Source organism: Plasmopara halstedii (assembly GCF_900000015.1).
Source record: "Plasmopara halstedii genome assembly, contig: Scaffold_658, whole genome shotgun sequence".
In the NCBI taxonomy this organism is placed as follows: Eukaryota; Oomycota; class Peronosporomycetes; order Peronosporales; family Peronosporaceae; genus Plasmopara; species Plasmopara halstedii.
The window spans coordinates 742,124-760,279 of record NW_020187575.1 but is presented as its reverse complement, the minus strand read 5'-3'; the positions used below and the strand labels follow the sequence as shown (position 1 = coordinate 760,279).

The window sequence follows — 18,156 nt, the reverse complement described above, 5'->3', positions numbered from 1 at the left end:
ATGTGGCTCGTGCGATTCGCACAGCAATGCTCCTTGAAGACGATGAATTCGATGTGTTCAATGTTTGCACTGGTACAAAAACGACAATCGGGTCGGTGGCGCAGCGAATTGTTGAAAAGTTTGGGTCTTCGGCTGCAATCGTAAATGTGCCGTTCCGCTCCGGCGACGTTAAGGAATCCGTGTGCTCACCTGTAAAGGCAGCGAACAAGCTCGGTTTCACAGCATCATACGACTTTTCAGACGGAATCGGTGAGACGCGCGACTGGTTTCTTTCTTCATAGGCGCAAATAATCTAAAGCCTCAACAACACCTTGTGAGTGCAATGTGTCTGGTCGTAAGTTTCAGTGCCCATGGAAATGTTCAGCAAAATGCTGTGCGCAGAGAAATGCAGTACTGACTTGAATTTCGTTACGACGGGTTTTCGAGTGAGATAAATGAGCAAGAAATTGTGGATAAAAAAAAGGCAATTCAGTGCCACAGAAACTTGCAGCTTATTACATAACGCTAAAAATAGCAGTATCCTTAGATTCACTTGAAAATCCAGACAACCTTAGCGATCAGATATATGTTTATTGAGACAAAAGGAGATATTACTCCTGTCCGACATCAATTATGAAAATCGAAGCCAATGCTACGACGCATCGCCTATGTTCAATTTGACGACGATACCGTGACGACCTTACTCCCTTCACAATAACTTCAATCCGTGTGAACTTCATCACGAATCTCAAATCTGACTCGCGGAGATGGTGACTAACAAATTTTTTGTAGCCCTAGATATCAACATGATGTCATGGTGAGCAAAATATGACTGAAACTACTTTTTTTAGTTATCCAATTCGTGTTATCAGTATACTTTTTACTTCTGAAAGTGTCGGCGACGCTCATTGGTTGCTAATAAATGAAAGCAGCTACGCATGCCTCGGCGAAGCGGCAATAGCTCGGTGCATTTATCTACTGGGGATATGATTAGTTATCTGATGACAATTATACTGGGTGTGCTCATTGAGAGAGCTTTGTTCACCATCTCCTGATTTTTTCTCACCTGAATAGTTTCGGTCAAATGCCAGAATTATTAGTTTCGCGACCATTGGTCAAAATAAGCGTAAAACCAACATATGCAAGCTATTTCAACCAATTTTCCATCTGAGCACTTAGCAGACCATGACCGACAGGTAAAAAATGCTTGAGGACTGTCAGTTTCATCGATGTGGCAGCGACACTGTACTGGAAAATTACTACCACCTACCCCTACTGATTATTGTATATCGTGGCTGCGCTCAAATAATGAGCAAAGAAGAGACGTTCTCGACGAAAACGCTGGCTTCTGTACTGTACGGCCGTACAATAGCACCACATCAGTCGGCCATATTCTCCACCGCCACCAAGCTCTACCCTAACTTCTATCCTTTAAATGTACGATGTAACATATTGTCCCCTAAAACTCGGGTGTTATTACTTAGCTTGCTAATCTGTGCAGTGTTTTCTTCAAAGACGACAACAAGGCCGTTGCGTCTCGATATATCGACGCTTTCCGATATTTAAGGACACTTAAGAACAAAATGCTGTCCAATACGCGACCAGACTCGCTTCCTACTCAGTCAGGTGCCTTTATTTCGGTGATTAGCTGCTCTATCATCACTCTCTCTTTCCTCTGGAAGCGGAAATGGCGACGCTATCCAAATCCACTCATTTATTGGAAGGCCGTTGTCGACTTGCTTTACGCACTGCGCTTTCAATTTAGTTGGGATGGATACACGAATCCGCTGGGTTGCCGAGCACTCGCAACGCTCACACAATTTTGTATCTTCTCGTCCGAGTGCTGGTTTCTTTGCATGTCGTACAATTTGTATCAATGCTCTACTAATCCCTTCACGAATCTTAAGCACAATTTGAAATGGTACCACAGCTTCTCGTGGAGTGTGGGGATGCTATTTGCTGCACTCTTGTGGCTTTCAAGTGTTGAATTTGATCCGAAAGTTCATCCGGCTTGTTTTGTCGATGAGACTGTCGCTAATGAGCTCATTGTCTATTATGTTGTCGTCATTCTTGCTGTGCTGTGCGCAGTGATTTTTGCAGTACTGGAAACGCAAACTCATCCATTCAAAGGCATGAAAGAGGCATTAAAGGCAAAAAAAGACGTTATTCGTAGTGCAAGAATATTCACCGTGGCCTACATCATTTACCAAATCATCCTCATCTCGTTTTGGGCTGCCGATGTCCTATTTTTTAGCAACCACCCGCGCGCTCTCCATTTAGTGCGTGATGCGTCATCATTCTTCCATGCGGCAAAGGGCTTAATTGACTTGGTCATTTGGGTCGCCATTAATGGTTCTCCGCACGTGGATTGTCGTTCTGGCCGATTGGGCAACACATTTGACAGTGACCGATATAGCGACGTGGACATCGACCTCCAGCCTCAGCTAAATGTCGCGCTGAGAAAGGAAGTGCTTCACTTCACGACGAGAGGCATTGTAGCAGCCTCATCAAACACGCCGATGGTAACAAGCAATCGACGTGTGGTGCATCTTCGGTTGCATGAGCTTGGTATGACCGTGTGCTTCGATGACTACAGTCCGTCCTCATTTCGCGATATTCGGCAAGGGTTCGGCATCAACGAAATTCTGTACAGAAAAGCATTTTTGGCTACGTGTCATGAAAGACTTCAATCTGGCGGATCTAGTGGTGCATTCATGTTCTACACAGCAGACTATGCCTTTCTCGTGAAAACCGTGACGACTAGCGAACGCAACGTTTTGCTGAATATGCTGCCGGCATATATTCGGCACATGAAGGAAAATCCAGAATCGCACCTGACGCGGTTTTACGGGTGCCATTCCATCGAAATGTACGGTCAGGTATTTAATTTCGTAGTGATGGGAAACGTAATTGGACGAACGAGTATGCATCAGTTTTTCGATATTAAGGGATCTTGGATTGATCGCAATGCTACGGTAAGCCTGCGTGCAAATTGTTTGTTTGGGTTACCGCTTACTAGACCGTCCGATTCTACCCATCTTGCAGGCTCTTCCTCCGGGAAAAACTGTCATCTGCACATACTGCAGTCATGCTTTTCGGTATGGTACCAACGAGAGCTGCGAATACAGCATCCGTGGTATTCACCTGCCACACATTGTGCTGAAAGATAACGACTTTCATCGAAAATTGCGCGTGGAGTCAGATATAGGTGAGCAAATTGTAATAAAATACTTGCGGTATGAATTTATCACTCATATGTCTACATGTTTTACAGCTGAGGCTCTCGTATGTCAGCTAGAAAATGATAGCAATTTTTTGCGAGAACAAGGTATTATGGACTACAGTTTACTTTTGAGTGTGCACAACACGAAGTATGTTGTGGAGCACTGTAGCATGGATACCAGGAATCCGTCTCCAACGAAACGTAAAGTAAACTACCCAGTATGTCATCCTGAAAGCAATGATTCCTTTTTGTCGCTTGTGACGGACAGCGCAGATCAGACGGATGCATCTACAGACGAGGATTTGGATGAAGTGGAATGTGGGAATCGAAGAAAGTTTAATCGGAACTGCCGGTATTCTGTTGTAGGTCAGTACGAGGGTTGTAGCATCACCATACAGAACAACTCACCGCTTTTAGGTCGAACTATGCGTCGATGCAACTCCGTGTTGTATGGAGCAACTGCAGAAACATCCCGCTCAGATGACAAGCTTAAGTGGATCGGCAAAAGAACACTTGAAAAACGTGGGTACCAGGCTTGCGTAGTAGCTGGTCCAGATTTTTACACGTTAGGAGTGGTGGATATGCTGCAAACATGGACATGGACCAAGCGTTTAGAACGTTTGTGGAAGACGATCATTTTGCGCCATGATGGAATGGGAATTTCGGCTGCTCCACCCAAATTGTACGCTGAGCGCTTTCAACGAAAAATGCGCGACATCTTAATGGTGCCATCGGTGTCAGTAACATGTGATCCAAACTAAACGATTATCCGATTGTTATATAGACCATATATATTTTGTTAAGATTAACTGTAAGGCCAATGATAAGCTGTGTGTGACACTATGATACGGTGACCATCATGTCATATTCTTGAAGCTTTTGGAGGGCCTGGAAAGCCGAGCGAGTAATCAGATTAGAATTTATTTTCCCCGATTGGTCGGGCTCTGACAGTGCCAGTATCGATCGCAATTGACGGTCGGTGATTGCGGGAAAAGCGCTTCGAATTGCTTTTGGTACATGATCACGAATGAGCATACCGTGGTCACCTCCATCATCCGCTTGAAAAGCGCTCGAAAGTGCTTGCTCGAAAGTATGCTGGTTCATATTGAGCACTGTGTAGTATTCGCTCGTCGTTCGATACCTCTGAAGAAACGCAGAACAGGAGTGGTAACTCTCGACATTAGTAAGCGCTAGCACCATTCCCGAGATTCGGGAAGCAAAGGTTTGGTATTCGATCAGACCCGTGTCGTCTTCCTGAGCCTCAGCCATTACAGCAATAATTTGTAGTCTCGTCAGTCCCACATCGGCGGTACGAAAAAGTCGAGCGATCTCTGCAGTCGACAAACGACCGGTGCCTTCGCCATCCTCGCTCGCGAAGACTTCTGTGAGATATTGAGCAATCCAGTCTGGATCGCTGAGTTCGTCAAGAATGCCATGATTGTAGGTTTCTTCTAACACCGAAAAGCAAATGGGTACAAAATCTGGATAAACGATCATGTTTGTATCTTCCTCCGCCGCTGGTGCTTCAGACATCAGAATGTTCACCTCTTTGCGAGTAAAACCAAGGTCTGCGTCTCGAATTGCGTCCATAAATGCCGATCGAGTAAGTGCCCCAATTTCTTTCTCATCTGCACGCTGGAAAATCTCTCGTAAAATACTTTCCATTTCGTCTTGCAACATACCGTGAAAAAAACTTCCCGAATCACGCTTAGTTATCGAAAGTGTACGTGCCGATCTTCGCGTATAATTTAGACGAAGCTGTAACAGCGCCTGGATGGCTAATGGTATAAAATCTGAAATAAAAAAGTTATATCGTCAAGATAAACGACTTAAAATTGTGTAGAGACCGCTACCGGCACAGTTAATGACACCTCCCTCGCTTTCATCTGCCTCAGCATATAGTGTTTTTAATTCAATGGAAGACATTTGTAATTGCTCACCAACTTGATCCAGCACCTAGATTGATGAGTATAAGCAGATGTCTACAGGCCGCATAATATCCTCTGTACCTGCTTAAATTCTTCATAGGCTACGAAGCCTCCGTGTTGTTGCTGAACTTCATCAAACGCAGCGATTATCAGGCCTTTGATCGTCTCTTCATCCGATTTGATGAGTGCCGGTGTCAAAGCGCTCAAGACGGAATCGTCAAATTCTCTCTTCTCATTTTGGTTCGCTATGAGATCTTTAAAATACTGCGATCCAAAAGCGTAAATGGCTTCTTTTGTCTCCACCTTCCCTTGCTGCCGCAGTACCTCACGAGTAAAGTCACGCAGGATAACAGGAAATTCAGCGGGAATTTCCATCGGTTTCGCGTACTTGGACGCCATAATCTCGAAAAGACCCTTTTCGGTCCCTAGATAAGTGATTCATGTATGACTAAGTTGATAGACATTTAATCGTTTGACTATTAAAAATAGAAAAATACATCCGCTTCAGTGCAAGTAATTCCTCAAAGCATCGGCACTTAAAAAACTGCATTTGTATTGGAATTTGCTGTTTTTCTCATCTCGAGTTGTCGGCGCAAGTATGATCCTATTTTTCGGTGGAGCACTTCGATTCTATTCGAAATTTTTGGCCAATAGGTTGCTGGACGTCTATTTTACAAACTCAATAGAAGCGGACGAGATTCGGCGCTAGCACCGGGACGAGATTGAGGAAAAGCGACGTTGTCCTTAATCCTTCTATTTAAGACGTTTCATTCATTTTATAGAGCTCGTGACATTCGCTATTATAGATTGATCATGTCTGCATTTTTTTATTCGAATTCTGGAGATAACTGGGTGAATTCCTACGATGAAGCGCGAAATTGTAGTGAAACAGTGCGCACTTTTTTAAACCCCCATCGGCAATCATATCAACTTTTGTACTCCATACTGTGTCTGTGTGTTGGTTGGATTGATAGCGATGTCCTTAAAACGGCAAAGTGTAGTGTGAGCAGATTGATCGCCAATATGCTACGTTGGTGCCCGTTTTAATCAAGATTCGATGTGTAAGTTGATGTATCGATTCTAACAACAGCAAATCGGTGCGGTCCAGGCAAATAAAGGGATATTATATCAGAACCGGGGAACGAACTTTTTAGTTCATCATCGAACTTGGCAAATTTCTGTCCATCACTTCCTTTCGTAAGGTTTCTGACAGTAGTGTATGTCTAGAAAATTTTCCCAATTAATTTTTTTAACTTATAAATGGCACGAAAGTCGGGACAATCCTTATAATTAAATAAAAATTTCTCTTCCTCATTCATCTAAGTCTTTAATCTTTGCGCTAATTCGATTACTGTTACCAGTCGAAGCAGGCTCCGTTCGATAAATGGCCGCATTCACTGCCAAGCCTCTATCGGCTACTTTGCTCAAAGCGAGAGGAACTACCGCCCCGGAAGAAAATTTAGTTCCTACTCCCCTTGATGGATTAAGGCTGTGGCTAGGTGGCAAATTGAGCTCAATTTCTTCATCAGAATCTTCTACTGTCCATGCTGATATTGGAGTAAGCACCTAAAAATAAGACGATATAGTCAGTAAATTGCAAATTCTATCGCAGATGTGCCTTACCAGTTCGCTGTAGCGACCGTCACCACCCGAATGTCTTGTTTTAAGAAGAACAATAATTCCCAAAATGGTGACGCACCCGCCGACAGTAAAAATGAGCAATTGTGTTCTAGTCATGCTCACATACTCTTCAAAGTACATGATACCACCCAGCACACTCGTGAGAATCCAGAAGCTCTGATATACTGGAATGACAACGAGTGCATCAAAGCGTGCTAGGCCACCATTAAGAAAATGGACCTGAAACCCAAGACAAGTGCCCATCCCAGCGACAATTGCGTACGAGGTGATCTGGGTAAACATGTAGAAACCAGCGTCACCCCAGATCGCACTTTTCAGGAGCTCGACTGTCGATTTTGCAAGCAGCACAGATTGACCTCCAAATGTTCCTGCAATTCCGCCATAACAAATAATATGGAACAGTCCTTCCTCAAAATTGTGCGTACGCTCAATGTAGCGACAAAACGTGAAGAGTCCTCCGAGAAAACACCCAATCAGCGTAATATAAGCATACATGGCTGGTTGCTGATACAGGTGGATCAGATCATTTAGCTCATAGGATGGGGTACTATGCCCAGCAAAGATTACTGTTAGTGTCACTCCAATGAAGATGATTGCGGTGGCAATCAGGTTCTGTCGCGTAACTTTCTCCTTGTGAAAGATCGGAGCAATGAGCATATTCCATACCAATGACAATGCTGCGAGTGGAGCCAATAGCGTCTGTGGTGCCATACCAAAAGCTACAAAGTCTAATAGTGATCCAAGACAAACAAGGCCAAAGCCAAGCATCCACAATGGCTGCTTAAACGTTGTCTTTTTTGTCTTCGCAGTGTCATTTCGCGACATCGACAACTTCTGTAGATTGATACCCACTGAGTTGAGCACAGAGAATACAAGTGAAATGAGAAAACCCGCAACCCACATGCCCATAGCGGGGCCACTGTAGCCGACTTTAAAGCACTTGTTGCTCTTTTTCTCCACCTCTGTTTCATCAAATGTAGAGCACATGTTACTGAGACCAGGACACTGTGTATATACCGTAGTCTGGCATGAAGCCAAGCAAACTTTTGTAACATCTCGACCAACTTCACACACGGGAAAGTGTGCGGCGCACTCCATGCGACTAAGAAACGTTCCACACGCGCTACTGCTGTTTGTAAGGTCCAGCGTCTTGACGACATCGGTAAGCTTCTTTTGACTAAAATTGTGGTATTGTGGCAGTGTAGCAAGCCGAGACGTATTAGTGTTAACGTTGCTCCAGGACTGAAAAGACAATAGAGCAGCTTCGTCAAGTTCAGTATAAGATAAATCGCCCCCACAGACAGCAAAGGATACGTAAGAACAGAATTCGAGACCCGATGGTGTCCCACATGTACTTGAGCACTCGTCAGCAGTACCAAATGCAAGCAAAATCGCCGCACATATCAGTGATAGCCCACGCTCCATAATCAATAAAAACGGACGAGCACTTCTGAAATGGACATTGATTGCCTTGGTCGTCTCAAAAATAGACGACGGAATATATATCATAACCAACGACGTTAGTATAAACTTAAACCTTTTTTATCCCCTATATATAATCAGATATTTTGTCAGAGTTGTGACTTGCACTTGCTTTTGAAAAGGACTATCCAGCACGTTGTTTTTTATTGAAGTCGAGTAGATGAAAGTGAAGGTTATGAGAGACTCTTGATTGGCGCTGCATTACAACTTCACTTAGTCGGTGCTTTCACTGCAGTTGAAAAACGATTAATTATCCTAATTTTCTTTTAAATGCACATTAGATATGATTAGGAACGACATCCCTTCTAAGGAGTCGTGTAAGCCATGTCAAGCACGTGCTGTAGGGTTTTATTCATTACACTCTAACCCCTCTCTGCCCGGCCAGGGGATTGAACCCTGGACCTCCTGGTCCTGAGGTGAACAGCATACCACTGCACCACAGGATCGGTTTTTATGCTCATTAGAGCGAGAGTAATATACATCCTTTATGATTATGTATATTGTCATGTCAACCTATGCAGTCATCATCAATTCTACATTTGTGAGCCAATTGATTTGGTTGTTGATCTTTTTTTTCGAGATTGTCTCTAGCTCATTAAGTAATCTGCCTACTTTTGGCACAGCACAACGGATGATGGCTTGATAGACCATTTGCTCGTTGGTCCTAATATGTACCCTTTCTGGGACATGCTTTTGTGCCTCCATAAATGAATAAAGCCGTTACATGTTCTTTGTCCAAATTTTCTGTCAAGCATCCATGGGGAACACTGGAAGCAGCGCCAGAGATCGCTTGAGAGAGTGGAAAGGTCCATTCAGTGATGTGGTAAGGCCTTACGGGTACTGCAATCAGCAGCAACTAATCTGTAACACGTGTGCATGTGAATGCAGGAGTATGAGTGTCTACAGAATAAATATAGAGAGACCATAGCAACGGCGCCATCGAATGATGCTTCAGTAGCAAACTTACAGGTGTCACGAGTGCAAATAACACATTAAAACTTACATTAACAAGGATTTGCCGTTGTAAGATCTGGTTGGAGCTACCGCTTCCTGCTGGGGTGCCGAAGGAGTTAATTGCGTCGTATCATCGCCTTGGCACTGCCTTTTATCAGTTGTGTTTGCAGACGAAAGGAGGTCAAGATGCTCCTGCCTGTTGTGATCTGCAGATAATAGATTTTGCTCAAGGAGGTAATTGCGATGAAAATAGACTTCTGACACGGTTGGTTCAAAACTGACTATTGGTTGCATTCTGTTGGTAGTGGCGCAATGTGTGCGAGCTTCATCACAGGCGATCTGTCGGGCATTATTTAATCTATTTGGACCAAGTCCACAAGCTACCGCCATGACGGAGAAAGAACTATTCCACTTACTGTTTGCCTGTTTGGTTATGGCTGAAGGTCGTGAAGTAGACGACGTAAATCAAATGATGCTTGTGGCGATGACTCTTGCTCGTGCAGCGATGCCGCCATCAAGACAGTCGGATCGAGTATCTTTTATCGAGTTTGTTCAATGGACCGAACTACAACTTCCATTACTTTACACAGTCTTCACAACATGGATTGCTCAAAAGTGTTTTGAGTCTCTTACTAAGCCGTCATATGAAGCCCCTCGATTGTCTCCAAAAAGCGAGATTTTGTCCAGGTGACGAATTTGTGCGTTGCTGGAAAATTTTTGGGCTTACTCATTTGTTAATTCTCGCAGATCGCACTTCGTGGCATTGTCTATGGTGACCACGTCACTTCAAAGAACTCTAAACCGACTGTACACAAGCACACAAGATGGATTGAGCTTCAATCGGTTAAGCTATCACATTTTAGGCTACTCTGGGCCAACTCTGACGGTCATTCGGGACGTTCAAGGCGGTACGATCAAAATGAGCTGCAGCTTTTTGTTTCTGCTTCTGTCACTCATAAAGCTGGGCAATAGCCGTGTTTGGCATGTTTTGTGATACTGAATGGAAGGAATCAAGTCGATACTATGGAGGCAACGGTTGCTTTCTTTTCCGACTAGCGCCAGATATTAACATTTGCCGAGTATCTGCGAGCGGGATTAATGAAAACTATATGTATCTTAATTCCAAGGGTTATGCGCTACCGCGTGGACTTGGCATGGGAGGTTCGACGGACAAATTTCGACTTTTTCTTAGCGAAGATTTGGATGAGCAGAGTTACACAATTGCGAAGTGTTTGTCTTTTGAACCAGGTCGCTTGTCGTTTAATGAACATTTTGTGATCGATGTTATGGAGGTGTGGGGCTGTGGTGGAGACGAGAGTGAACACAACCAGGAAAAGCACCGTCTTGAGACGGCTGAGCTTATTAATCGCGCGCGGAAAGTCGACAAGGCTCAATTTATTGATAATGATTTTGACAAAGAGACATTTTTGGGCAAAACATTTGGTCACGGAACGGATAAGGGTCGCATTGCTGACGATGAGCAGTAAAAAACAGCAGTGACTGATAAATAAAGCATATACGTGCAGTGATTTTATCATACCGAAGCGGTTGTTTAGAAGTTCAAACTTGCGCAATTAATTAGTAAGTTATTAACAGCTGGCAGCGCTACTCGTCCATTTCGGCGTCTTCATTATCATTTTCTTCAGCATCAACATCATCGTCATCGTTGTCATCTTCCATATCCTCTTCATCGTCATCGACCCCGTCGTCGTCATCCTCCTCATCTTCGTCCCCTTCCTCGCCCAGATCATCATTTTCATCTTCGCCATTTACGTTTTGATCGTAATGGCATCGACGTGGACCATCCAAAACATTACAGTTCTCTTCATCGTGAAAGTCACCACGGAATGTATTACAAACTCGTAATTTTCCTTGTTTAGTCCCATAGAGGAAACCACCGCCGCAAATTGGACTGAACAAAGCAATATTTACATCGTCCATTGCACTTTCTACATGCGACAGTAATGCCATATCTTCCCAGCGATAAATACGCGTAACACGATGAACTGGAAACTCTGTCTCGCTAGAAATTAAATTCAGGATTGTAAGTTTAACTGGATTGAAAGTAAAAACAGATTGCTTTCACATTTTACCGTTGTATGCGATCTCGTACACCATAGCCAAGTAGTACATAAGCTGAGGTTGGCGAAATTTTTACCGATGTCACGCCTCCTGCTGCTGTCTCTGCTAAGTGGCAGGTCTGTACAACACGGCCAAGCTGTTCAGGATCCAAGGATATTAAGGCCAGCCACGTTGACTGGTTCTCTGACGACAATCGTCCTCGACGATTCCGTTGATTTCTCGTGAACCGTGTCCGACTGAGCGCAATGTTTGGTCGAATTTGTGAATATCGATGTTGAGGGACTGCAGCTGGAGTCACTGTGCTACGTGCAGGTTCAATGCTTGCTGTATATCGCTGGATGCTATGCGGTGGATGTAGCCGCGGTCTCACTCGTCGTATCTGCTGGTTCATGTACTGATCCATTGTAAGCGATAAGTCTGCAGCTGCTGATTGCAGAGCAGCAAGCATGTTTGGAGCACCCGTGTGCATGCCAGAAATGGACACTAATCGTGGAGGTGGTGAGTGAATTGGAAGAGACAACGGCATTGATGTCGATAGACCGATGCCGGATCTTCTTGTGATTGCTGCTGATGAAGAACTACTTTCATTGAGAGAAATAGCTTGTGGGTTAGATACGGATACGTCATTCACGTCGTCGCTCGGGCTTGCGGAGCCACCCTGTTCCTGTGTTGCTGGTACGGCGGATAAGATACTTTCCAAATCCGTAGCGGCCTCATTTTCTGCTTCCATTTCCACCTCTTTTTCAGCTTGCCGCAAAGAGAAATCAGCACATATTGCCAGGTATCGCCCGCAACGAGAGATGTCGAAGCCACCGTCATTATAGATAAGAGCGTGGGAAAGAATCACGCGGCTATTATTCATTGCCTTTTTCGTCAGTAGTGGCTCTGGCGAGAGCGCCCACGACGGATCAAAATCCCACATTGTTAGTGTCACAGTGAGATCCGAAGGCGGAGCTTGCCCTTGTGGTCTCTGCTTAACGGAATGAGGGAAAGCGATATTTGTTAGTAATTGAATCATACCACAAGGGTATTCAGTTGATTCGACCATTATGCACGCACCACGTAGCGCTCATTCGCTTCTCCAACCATAATCTTGGTCGGGTCCGGCAAGAAAGTGACAGAGCGTAGTGTTTGGTAGCTAAACATTGCAATTCGCGGGCATGTGTGCTGCAATCACATGTCAACAGTGTAACATTGTTATGCGCAAAGTCATTGCATGTCGTTCTGCTAGGTTAGCCAACCTGATAGTCCCATGTGTATACACATGTTCCGCTAGCGATCGCCAAAATGTCTCCCGATGGGTGAAAAGAGATTGAAATGATTGCGTGACGAAGCGTCGAAACGTAGAGACACCGGCCAGTCTCAATATCCCAAAATCTGCGTACAACGAAATCAGCTGATGCTCGCTTTGTTCAATTCTAATTACAGGATTAACAATGTCGTGACGCACCGAACTTGAAAACCTAGACAACCGGAAGCTACATAGCGCGGATTTGTTGGGTGGAATTTCACACTCCAAGGAGTTCGTGGATGACCCACTAACGTCTTCATAGTCAGGATAACTCGTGAGTTTTTTTATAACGCAAATTACGTTCTGTCAGTGATGTTAACATATCAATCTACCTGAATGACGTTTCCCGTTTCAAAGCAGATAATCTTCACTGTATGGTCTCCATGGGTCGAGGCAAACGTCTTTCTGCACAAATTCACCATAAACAAAGACAACGTAGTAAGACTCTGATTGGTCATTGCATGCTACTTCGGCTCGTTCATGTACGCACCCGTCAGGACTAATAGCGATGGAGATCGTTGACTTGGTCGTCTGTGGCAGCTCAAAATAACGACTCTGGTGCTGTTTTGAAAGATAAACAAAGAGGAGCATGCAAATTAGATCATCAGTGATGTGCAACTTTTGTTCGCACTGCAACATTTTAAACCTTAGCGGCACTCTCGCTTTCAGCCCAGAATTTTTCTTCTCTATCGTCACCAATGGCACGCACAGTCTGATGGCGTCTGGAACCGCCAAACTCGCGACGGAGTAGCACACTGGCAACATTTTGCTGGTTTTTGGCGTGCCTGAATGAGTTCGGCACACCAGGAGGCTTCATATCGGCGGCAGCTCGCTGCCAAACTTTAGAATCCATCGAAAACAGGGGGTGTTTTAGCAGTCTTGATTAGAAGAGCTTGCAGTCGTTATATTGCTGTATTAATCGAGCCGATACGCGGTAGATAGACAGCCAAGCGTTATTTTAAAGGTAATATGACAGAAAGCTTGCGAATTCCCTTGGCGAATAGAACTAGTGTTGTTCCGGACTGGTTAGCGGCCTCTTTTTTCTGTTTGTATTGTGGGAAAAATTGACTGCTGTCACATGACAGTAATAGGGTCCGCCGTCATATGGTGACGCGAACTGTGTATTCGATACACTTTTGCAAGAGAGAACCGCTATCAAACCTGGTAAAATGAAATTCGTTTGGTCGGCACACACTAGAACGAAGGCGCAACACCATATCTCAATAGCGCAGTCGATGCACCTACGTTAAGTTGTTTATGTAACTACTCTAAATGGAATTTGTTTGTATACTCGGTCACATTTTAAAAATCATGGTATTGAAGGAGAGCAGTGTATGCCGTTTCGCTAGAATTTCGGACGAACTACGTTCCCAGGGCTTACTTGACATCTTGTACAATATAAACAAACTTTTCACTCGAGTGATATTACAATTTTGTGTGTTCTCACGGCCTCTTTTTCATAAAGCATTTCTTGGGTCAAAAATCTAAATTGGTGAGTTCTCCAAGGAGAATTTCACACGCGCATTACCATTGCGATGTCAAATACTGCACAATTAGCACATGTCACTGAAATTTTTAATCGACGTGCGTAGTCGCTGACGTACTCTTTCTATGATGAACATTTCCAGAGAGGAAATGTGAATCTTCTTATTCAGCCATCCATCAATACATCATATCTGATAGAAAATTATCATTCCAATCTTGTCATACGGCTATGTTGGTGAGGGAAGCCTGCAATACAAACGATGTTCTGTAGCACGTACGTAATTCTGTGTTGTAAAGTGAACGAAAGTCAATTCAAACGTGCCTTATTTCTGTAAAAAAAAGCACTACGCCGCGCGAAGAAGAACGCGTCGACGACATTTCTCTACCTCCTTAGCTTGTGCGAGAGAAAGCGACTATTGCAAAGCGATTTATACACGGAGTCAATGTGTTACATGTGTCGTCGGGGACATTTCTGAAAAATTGTGCCTACATATTTGACCTTCTCATACGACTTTGCCCGGCCGTCGACCATCAGTATTCCAATAGTTATAATCTAACCTGACACTTTATCTGCTAAACACAGCTTCACCAATATCAGCCCTTTAATTGCGACTTTTTTGTCGATTGTACATAATATGTCGAAATTAGTCATCGCAAAGTTTGAACCTGTGGGTGGGTTTATTGGACTGGTGGTGAAGTTATGACGATCGTCTTTTTGTTTCCTACAAAAAATAATAAGAGACCCGAGTCGACGATGATGAAATCAGCGAGCGCATCGAAAAATTGAAAGTCTAAACAGTTTTCCTCAGACAGCATTTTCACCGATTTTTCGACATTCACGCTCACAGCCAAGCACAAAGATTGGGGCTTTCAAATGCTAGAAAAGGATATCCAGTGACTCCTTACCCATTGTAGGAGTTCTGCATAAAGTTTGTTTGGTGGTGTACCACAATAAACACAGAAGTACTATAATTTTAATTATATGAATTTCTATCTTTACATTTGTTGACCAAATTGTCCGTCCGCACAGCTCACTTCCCTTTCTGGATACTGGAATCCTCAAGGCTGAAATGGCGGACAAACGGCCAATGCGCCGTGAAGGTGAAAGAGTATGGTGCCCAGATCCACGCAATGTGTGGCAATTAGGCACGATAGTGGAGGATGATGGCGAAAAACTGCACGTGCTTCTTCCTGACGCCGACTCGGAGCAGCAATTTCGCGTCGAGCAGATCCATCCGTATGATCCGACACATTCAGTCGACCTGACCAACGTAGCAGAAATGGACAATTTGCATGAAGCACCGCTGCTGGATCTTCTGCGACGTCGCTACCTCGAGGACAAGATTTATACTTACACGGGCGACATTCTCATCTCAATCAACCCATACAAGAATATTCCCATGCTGTACAATTTCCCTGAGCTTGAGTCCATTGGCAAACTTGATAATCCTGTGCCCCACGTGTACTCTACAGCTCACGGAGCTTATCACGCCATGATGATGGACGACAAATGTCAATCTATTCTCGTATCTGGCGAAAGTGGCGCTGGGAAGACAGAGGCCTCCAAATACATTATGCGGGTACGAATATTACCGATCTGCATGAACATAATCTAATATATTTTTATCAGTATTTGGCCAACATATCAGAAATTGGAAAGAAGATTCCAAAAGTGGACAACGACGGATCTTCAGTGGAACAATGTGTGTTACAAAGTAACCCACTTCTGGAAGCATTCGGTAATGCCAAGACTATTCGCAATGACAATAGTAGTCGATTTGGCAAGTTTATCAAAATATTTTATGATGTGAATGGTATCATTTCGGGTGCCACGACAAGTCACTTTTTGCTGGAAAAAAGCCGTATCGTCGGAAGCGCAGAATCAGAGCGCAACTATCATATTTTCTACCAACTTTGTGCAGGATTGCCCTCAAATGATAAGATTCTATTCAAGCTGAAGCCTGCAAACGAGTTTGTATTCCTAAATCAAGGAAACTGTATCCACGTGCCAGAAATCAACGACAAAAAAGATTTTAAGGAGCTGGTGGAAGCTATGGGTACGGTTGGGATACCACCGGAATTGCAGCGTACCATTTTTCGTCTCGTCGCCTGTGTGATGCATTTGGGCAACGTCGAATTTTCAGAAAATGCCAAGAACGAATCTCAGATTGCTAATCCAGAAGACGTAACAAATTTAGCCGAGTTGATGATGGTTACGCCAGATGAGCTCGAGTTCGCGCTCACAAAACGAACTATGTCCGCAGGTGCACGTGGTTCAGTGGCAGAAATCGCATTGACGGCTATTGAGTCTGTCAAGTCCCGTAATGGTCTAGCAAAGGATATTTTCAGCAAGATCTTTGACTGGCTGGTATATCAAATAAATAAGTCGACGTCTAATGTCGGTGGTAGCGCTGCTGTTGGTGCGAGTTCCAAGTTCATTGGCATCCTGGATATTTTTGGCTTTGAGAGCTTGCAAGTAAATTCGTTTGAGCAGCTTTGCATCAATTACACAAACGAAATGTTGCAGCAACAATTCAACCAACACGTGTTTGTGTATGAACAGGAGGTTTATAATGAAGAAGGCATCGACTTTTCTCGTCTAGAGTTTAAAGACAATGGACCTTGTCTTGATCTGATTGATAAAAAACCCCTAGGTATTCTCCCTCTTTTGGATGAACAAGGAATGCTCGGACGGCGAGCGAGTGATGAAAATTTTATCCAAAAACTGCACCAAACGCATTTGGCGAAAGGCAAAATTCCTGAAGGTTCTACAGTCTACTACTCGAAGCCACGATTTGCAACAGACGAGTTTGTGATCAATCACTACGCAGGTGAAGTGACGTACAATGTGAATGGTTTTTTGGAAAAAAACGACGATTCTCTACACAATGATTTGATCTCTCTTATGGATAACTCAAAGTGCACATTTTTACGTGCGTTGTATCCGATTGCTCAGGCGGTTGCAGTGTCGGCAGGTGCCAACCCACGCAAGCCTATCCGAAAAATGGGCAATAAGATGACGGGCACGATGACTGTCGGACGAAAGTTTCGAGATCAAATGGCTAACTTAATGCTGGAACTGAAGGCTACAGCGCCATCATTCGTGCGCTGTGTAAAGCCCAACAACCTGCGCTTTCCTCAGGGCTGGAACGCATCGCTTATCCTTAACCAACTTATTTACCTTGGCGTCATGGAGACTGTGCGAATTCGACGGTCGGGATTTCCTGTGCGGCGACATTTTGAAGAATTTTACGAAAAATATCAAATTTTGACCCGTAATGTTTCGAAGGAGCAACGTGCACAGATGACCAACAAGGACTACTGTGAGGTCATTCTTCGCTTCATTCCCCGTGAAAATTGGCAACTTGGTTACAAGAAGGTGTTTTTGCGAGACAGTCAATTGCGCATTTTGGATAATGAAGCGCGCAAGATCACGCACGAGGCTGCAACTGTCATCCAGAAGCACGTTCGTGGGTGTCAGCAACTCCGAAAGTATTTAGATATGCGCGCGAAAGCAATACTGATTCAATCTGTCATGCGAATGTTCCTGGCAAAGCGTCACTACCAGTTAATGCGTCACCGTATCACACTTCTGAATGCTTTGGCAAAGCAGTTTATTCAGCGTCGTACATACCAGCGGCTGCTCAGATCAACAATTCTCGTGCAAAGTCACGTCCGGGGCAATGCTGCCCGTAAGTATGCACTCTATCTTCGCAAAGGCCCTCCGGCTGCAACAAAGATCCAAGCCCAAGTCCGATGCTACTTGGGTCGCAAGCGCTTTCTTAAGCTAAAGCATGCCGCGGCAAAGGTTGCTAACGCGCGCAAGATGCACAAGCAGCGGGCTGAATTTCTCAAATTGCGGATTGCGGCGAATGTGGTTGCTTCTCGATACAAGTGCTGCGCTGCTCGCAAGAAGTATCGCGCAATGCAAAAAGCAGCGATTGTGTTACATGCTGTGGGTCGTGGCTACATTGCTCGCCTTAAGTATGGGAAGACGGCTCGTCTCCGTGCTGTCGCCCGCAATAAAGCACAAATACAAATCTCTCGAGTGACACGCGGCTTTCTCGCGCGATGTCACTACCGATTGAGTC

General features: G+C 44.4%; 7 protein-coding genes across 7 annotated transcripts in view; 4 read left to right on the top strand and 3 right to left on the bottom strand.

The window, feature by feature from the left end:
* Positions 1 to 1,287: 1,287 nt before the first annotated feature.
* On the top strand, positions 1,288 to 1,555 carry PHALS_13329 (uncharacterized protein; the record flags this gene model as incomplete). Its single annotated transcript, XM_024729066.1, has 2 exons — positions 1,288 to 1,416; positions 1,481 to 1,555. The coding sequence occupies 2 exons, from the start codon at positions 1,288 to 1,290 to the stop codon at positions 1,553 to 1,555; spliced, it is 204 nt and encodes a 67-aa protein (XP_024579480.1).
* Positions 1,556 to 1,562: 7 nt separating this feature from the next.
* PHALS_13328 (Phosphatidylinositol 4-phosphate 5-kinase (PIPK-D3/GPCR-PIPK/PiGK3)) lies at positions 1,563 to 3,963 on the top strand (the record flags this gene model as incomplete). The annotated part of the gene is made up of 3 exons (XM_024729065.1): positions 1,563 to 2,954; positions 3,025 to 3,187; positions 3,254 to 3,963. The coding sequence occupies 3 exons, from the start codon at positions 1,563 to 1,565 to the stop codon at positions 3,961 to 3,963; spliced, it is 2,265 nt and encodes a 754-aa protein (XP_024579479.1).
* Positions 3,964 to 4,042: 79 nt separating this feature from the next.
* PHALS_13327 (radial spoke protein 7) lies at positions 4,043 to 5,529 on the bottom strand (the record flags this gene model as incomplete). Its single annotated transcript, XM_024729064.1, has 3 exons — positions 4,043 to 4,995; positions 5,056 to 5,158; positions 5,212 to 5,529. 3 exons carry the CDS (start codon positions 5,527 to 5,529, stop codon positions 4,043 to 4,045), a joined length of 1,374 nt encoding a protein of 457 aa, XP_024579478.1.
* Positions 5,530 to 6,441: 912 nt separating this feature from the next.
* PHALS_13326 (Phospholipase D, Pi-TM-PLD) lies at positions 6,442 to 8,196 on the bottom strand (the record flags this gene model as incomplete). The annotated part of the gene is made up of 2 exons (XM_024729063.1): positions 6,442 to 6,696; positions 6,754 to 8,196. The coding sequence occupies 2 exons, from the start codon at positions 8,194 to 8,196 to the stop codon at positions 6,442 to 6,444; spliced, it is 1,698 nt and encodes a 565-aa protein (XP_024579477.1).
* Positions 8,197 to 9,010: 814 nt separating this feature from the next.
* PHALS_13325 (Uncharacterized conserved protein, contains TLDc domain) lies at positions 9,011 to 10,694 on the top strand (the record flags this gene model as incomplete). The annotated part of the gene is made up of 6 exons (XM_024729062.1): positions 9,011 to 9,076; positions 9,142 to 9,222; positions 9,282 to 9,441; positions 9,513 to 9,894; positions 9,955 to 10,115; positions 10,180 to 10,694. 6 exons carry the CDS (start codon positions 9,011 to 9,013, stop codon positions 10,692 to 10,694), a joined length of 1,365 nt encoding a protein of 454 aa, XP_024579476.1.
* A 118-nt stretch (positions 10,695 to 10,812) lies between these two features.
* Positions 10,813 to 13,433, bottom strand: PHALS_13324 (WD40 repeat-containing protein; the record flags this gene model as incomplete). The annotated part of the gene is made up of 8 exons (XM_024729061.1): positions 10,813 to 11,230; positions 11,301 to 12,259; positions 12,349 to 12,456; positions 12,531 to 12,666; positions 12,740 to 12,834; positions 12,913 to 12,985; positions 13,071 to 13,141; positions 13,227 to 13,433. 8 exons carry the CDS (start codon positions 13,431 to 13,433, stop codon positions 10,813 to 10,815), a joined length of 2,067 nt encoding a protein of 688 aa, XP_024579475.1.
* A 1,702-nt stretch (positions 13,434 to 15,135) lies between these two features.
* PHALS_13323 (myosinlike protein) overlaps positions 15,136 to 18,156 on the top strand; it is a gene marked incomplete at both ends in the record, with an annotated part of 3,092 nt that continues 71 nt past the window's right edge. Inside the window, 2 exons of the mRNA XM_024729060.1 lie at positions 15,136 to 15,645; positions 15,696 to 18,156. The exon at positions 15,696 to 18,156 is cut by the window's right edge and continues 71 nt beyond it. Of these exons, the coding sequence (XP_024579474.1) occupies positions 15,136 to 15,645; positions 15,696 to 18,156 (2,971 nt within the window). The remainder of the gene's footprint in view (positions 15,646 to 15,695) is intronic.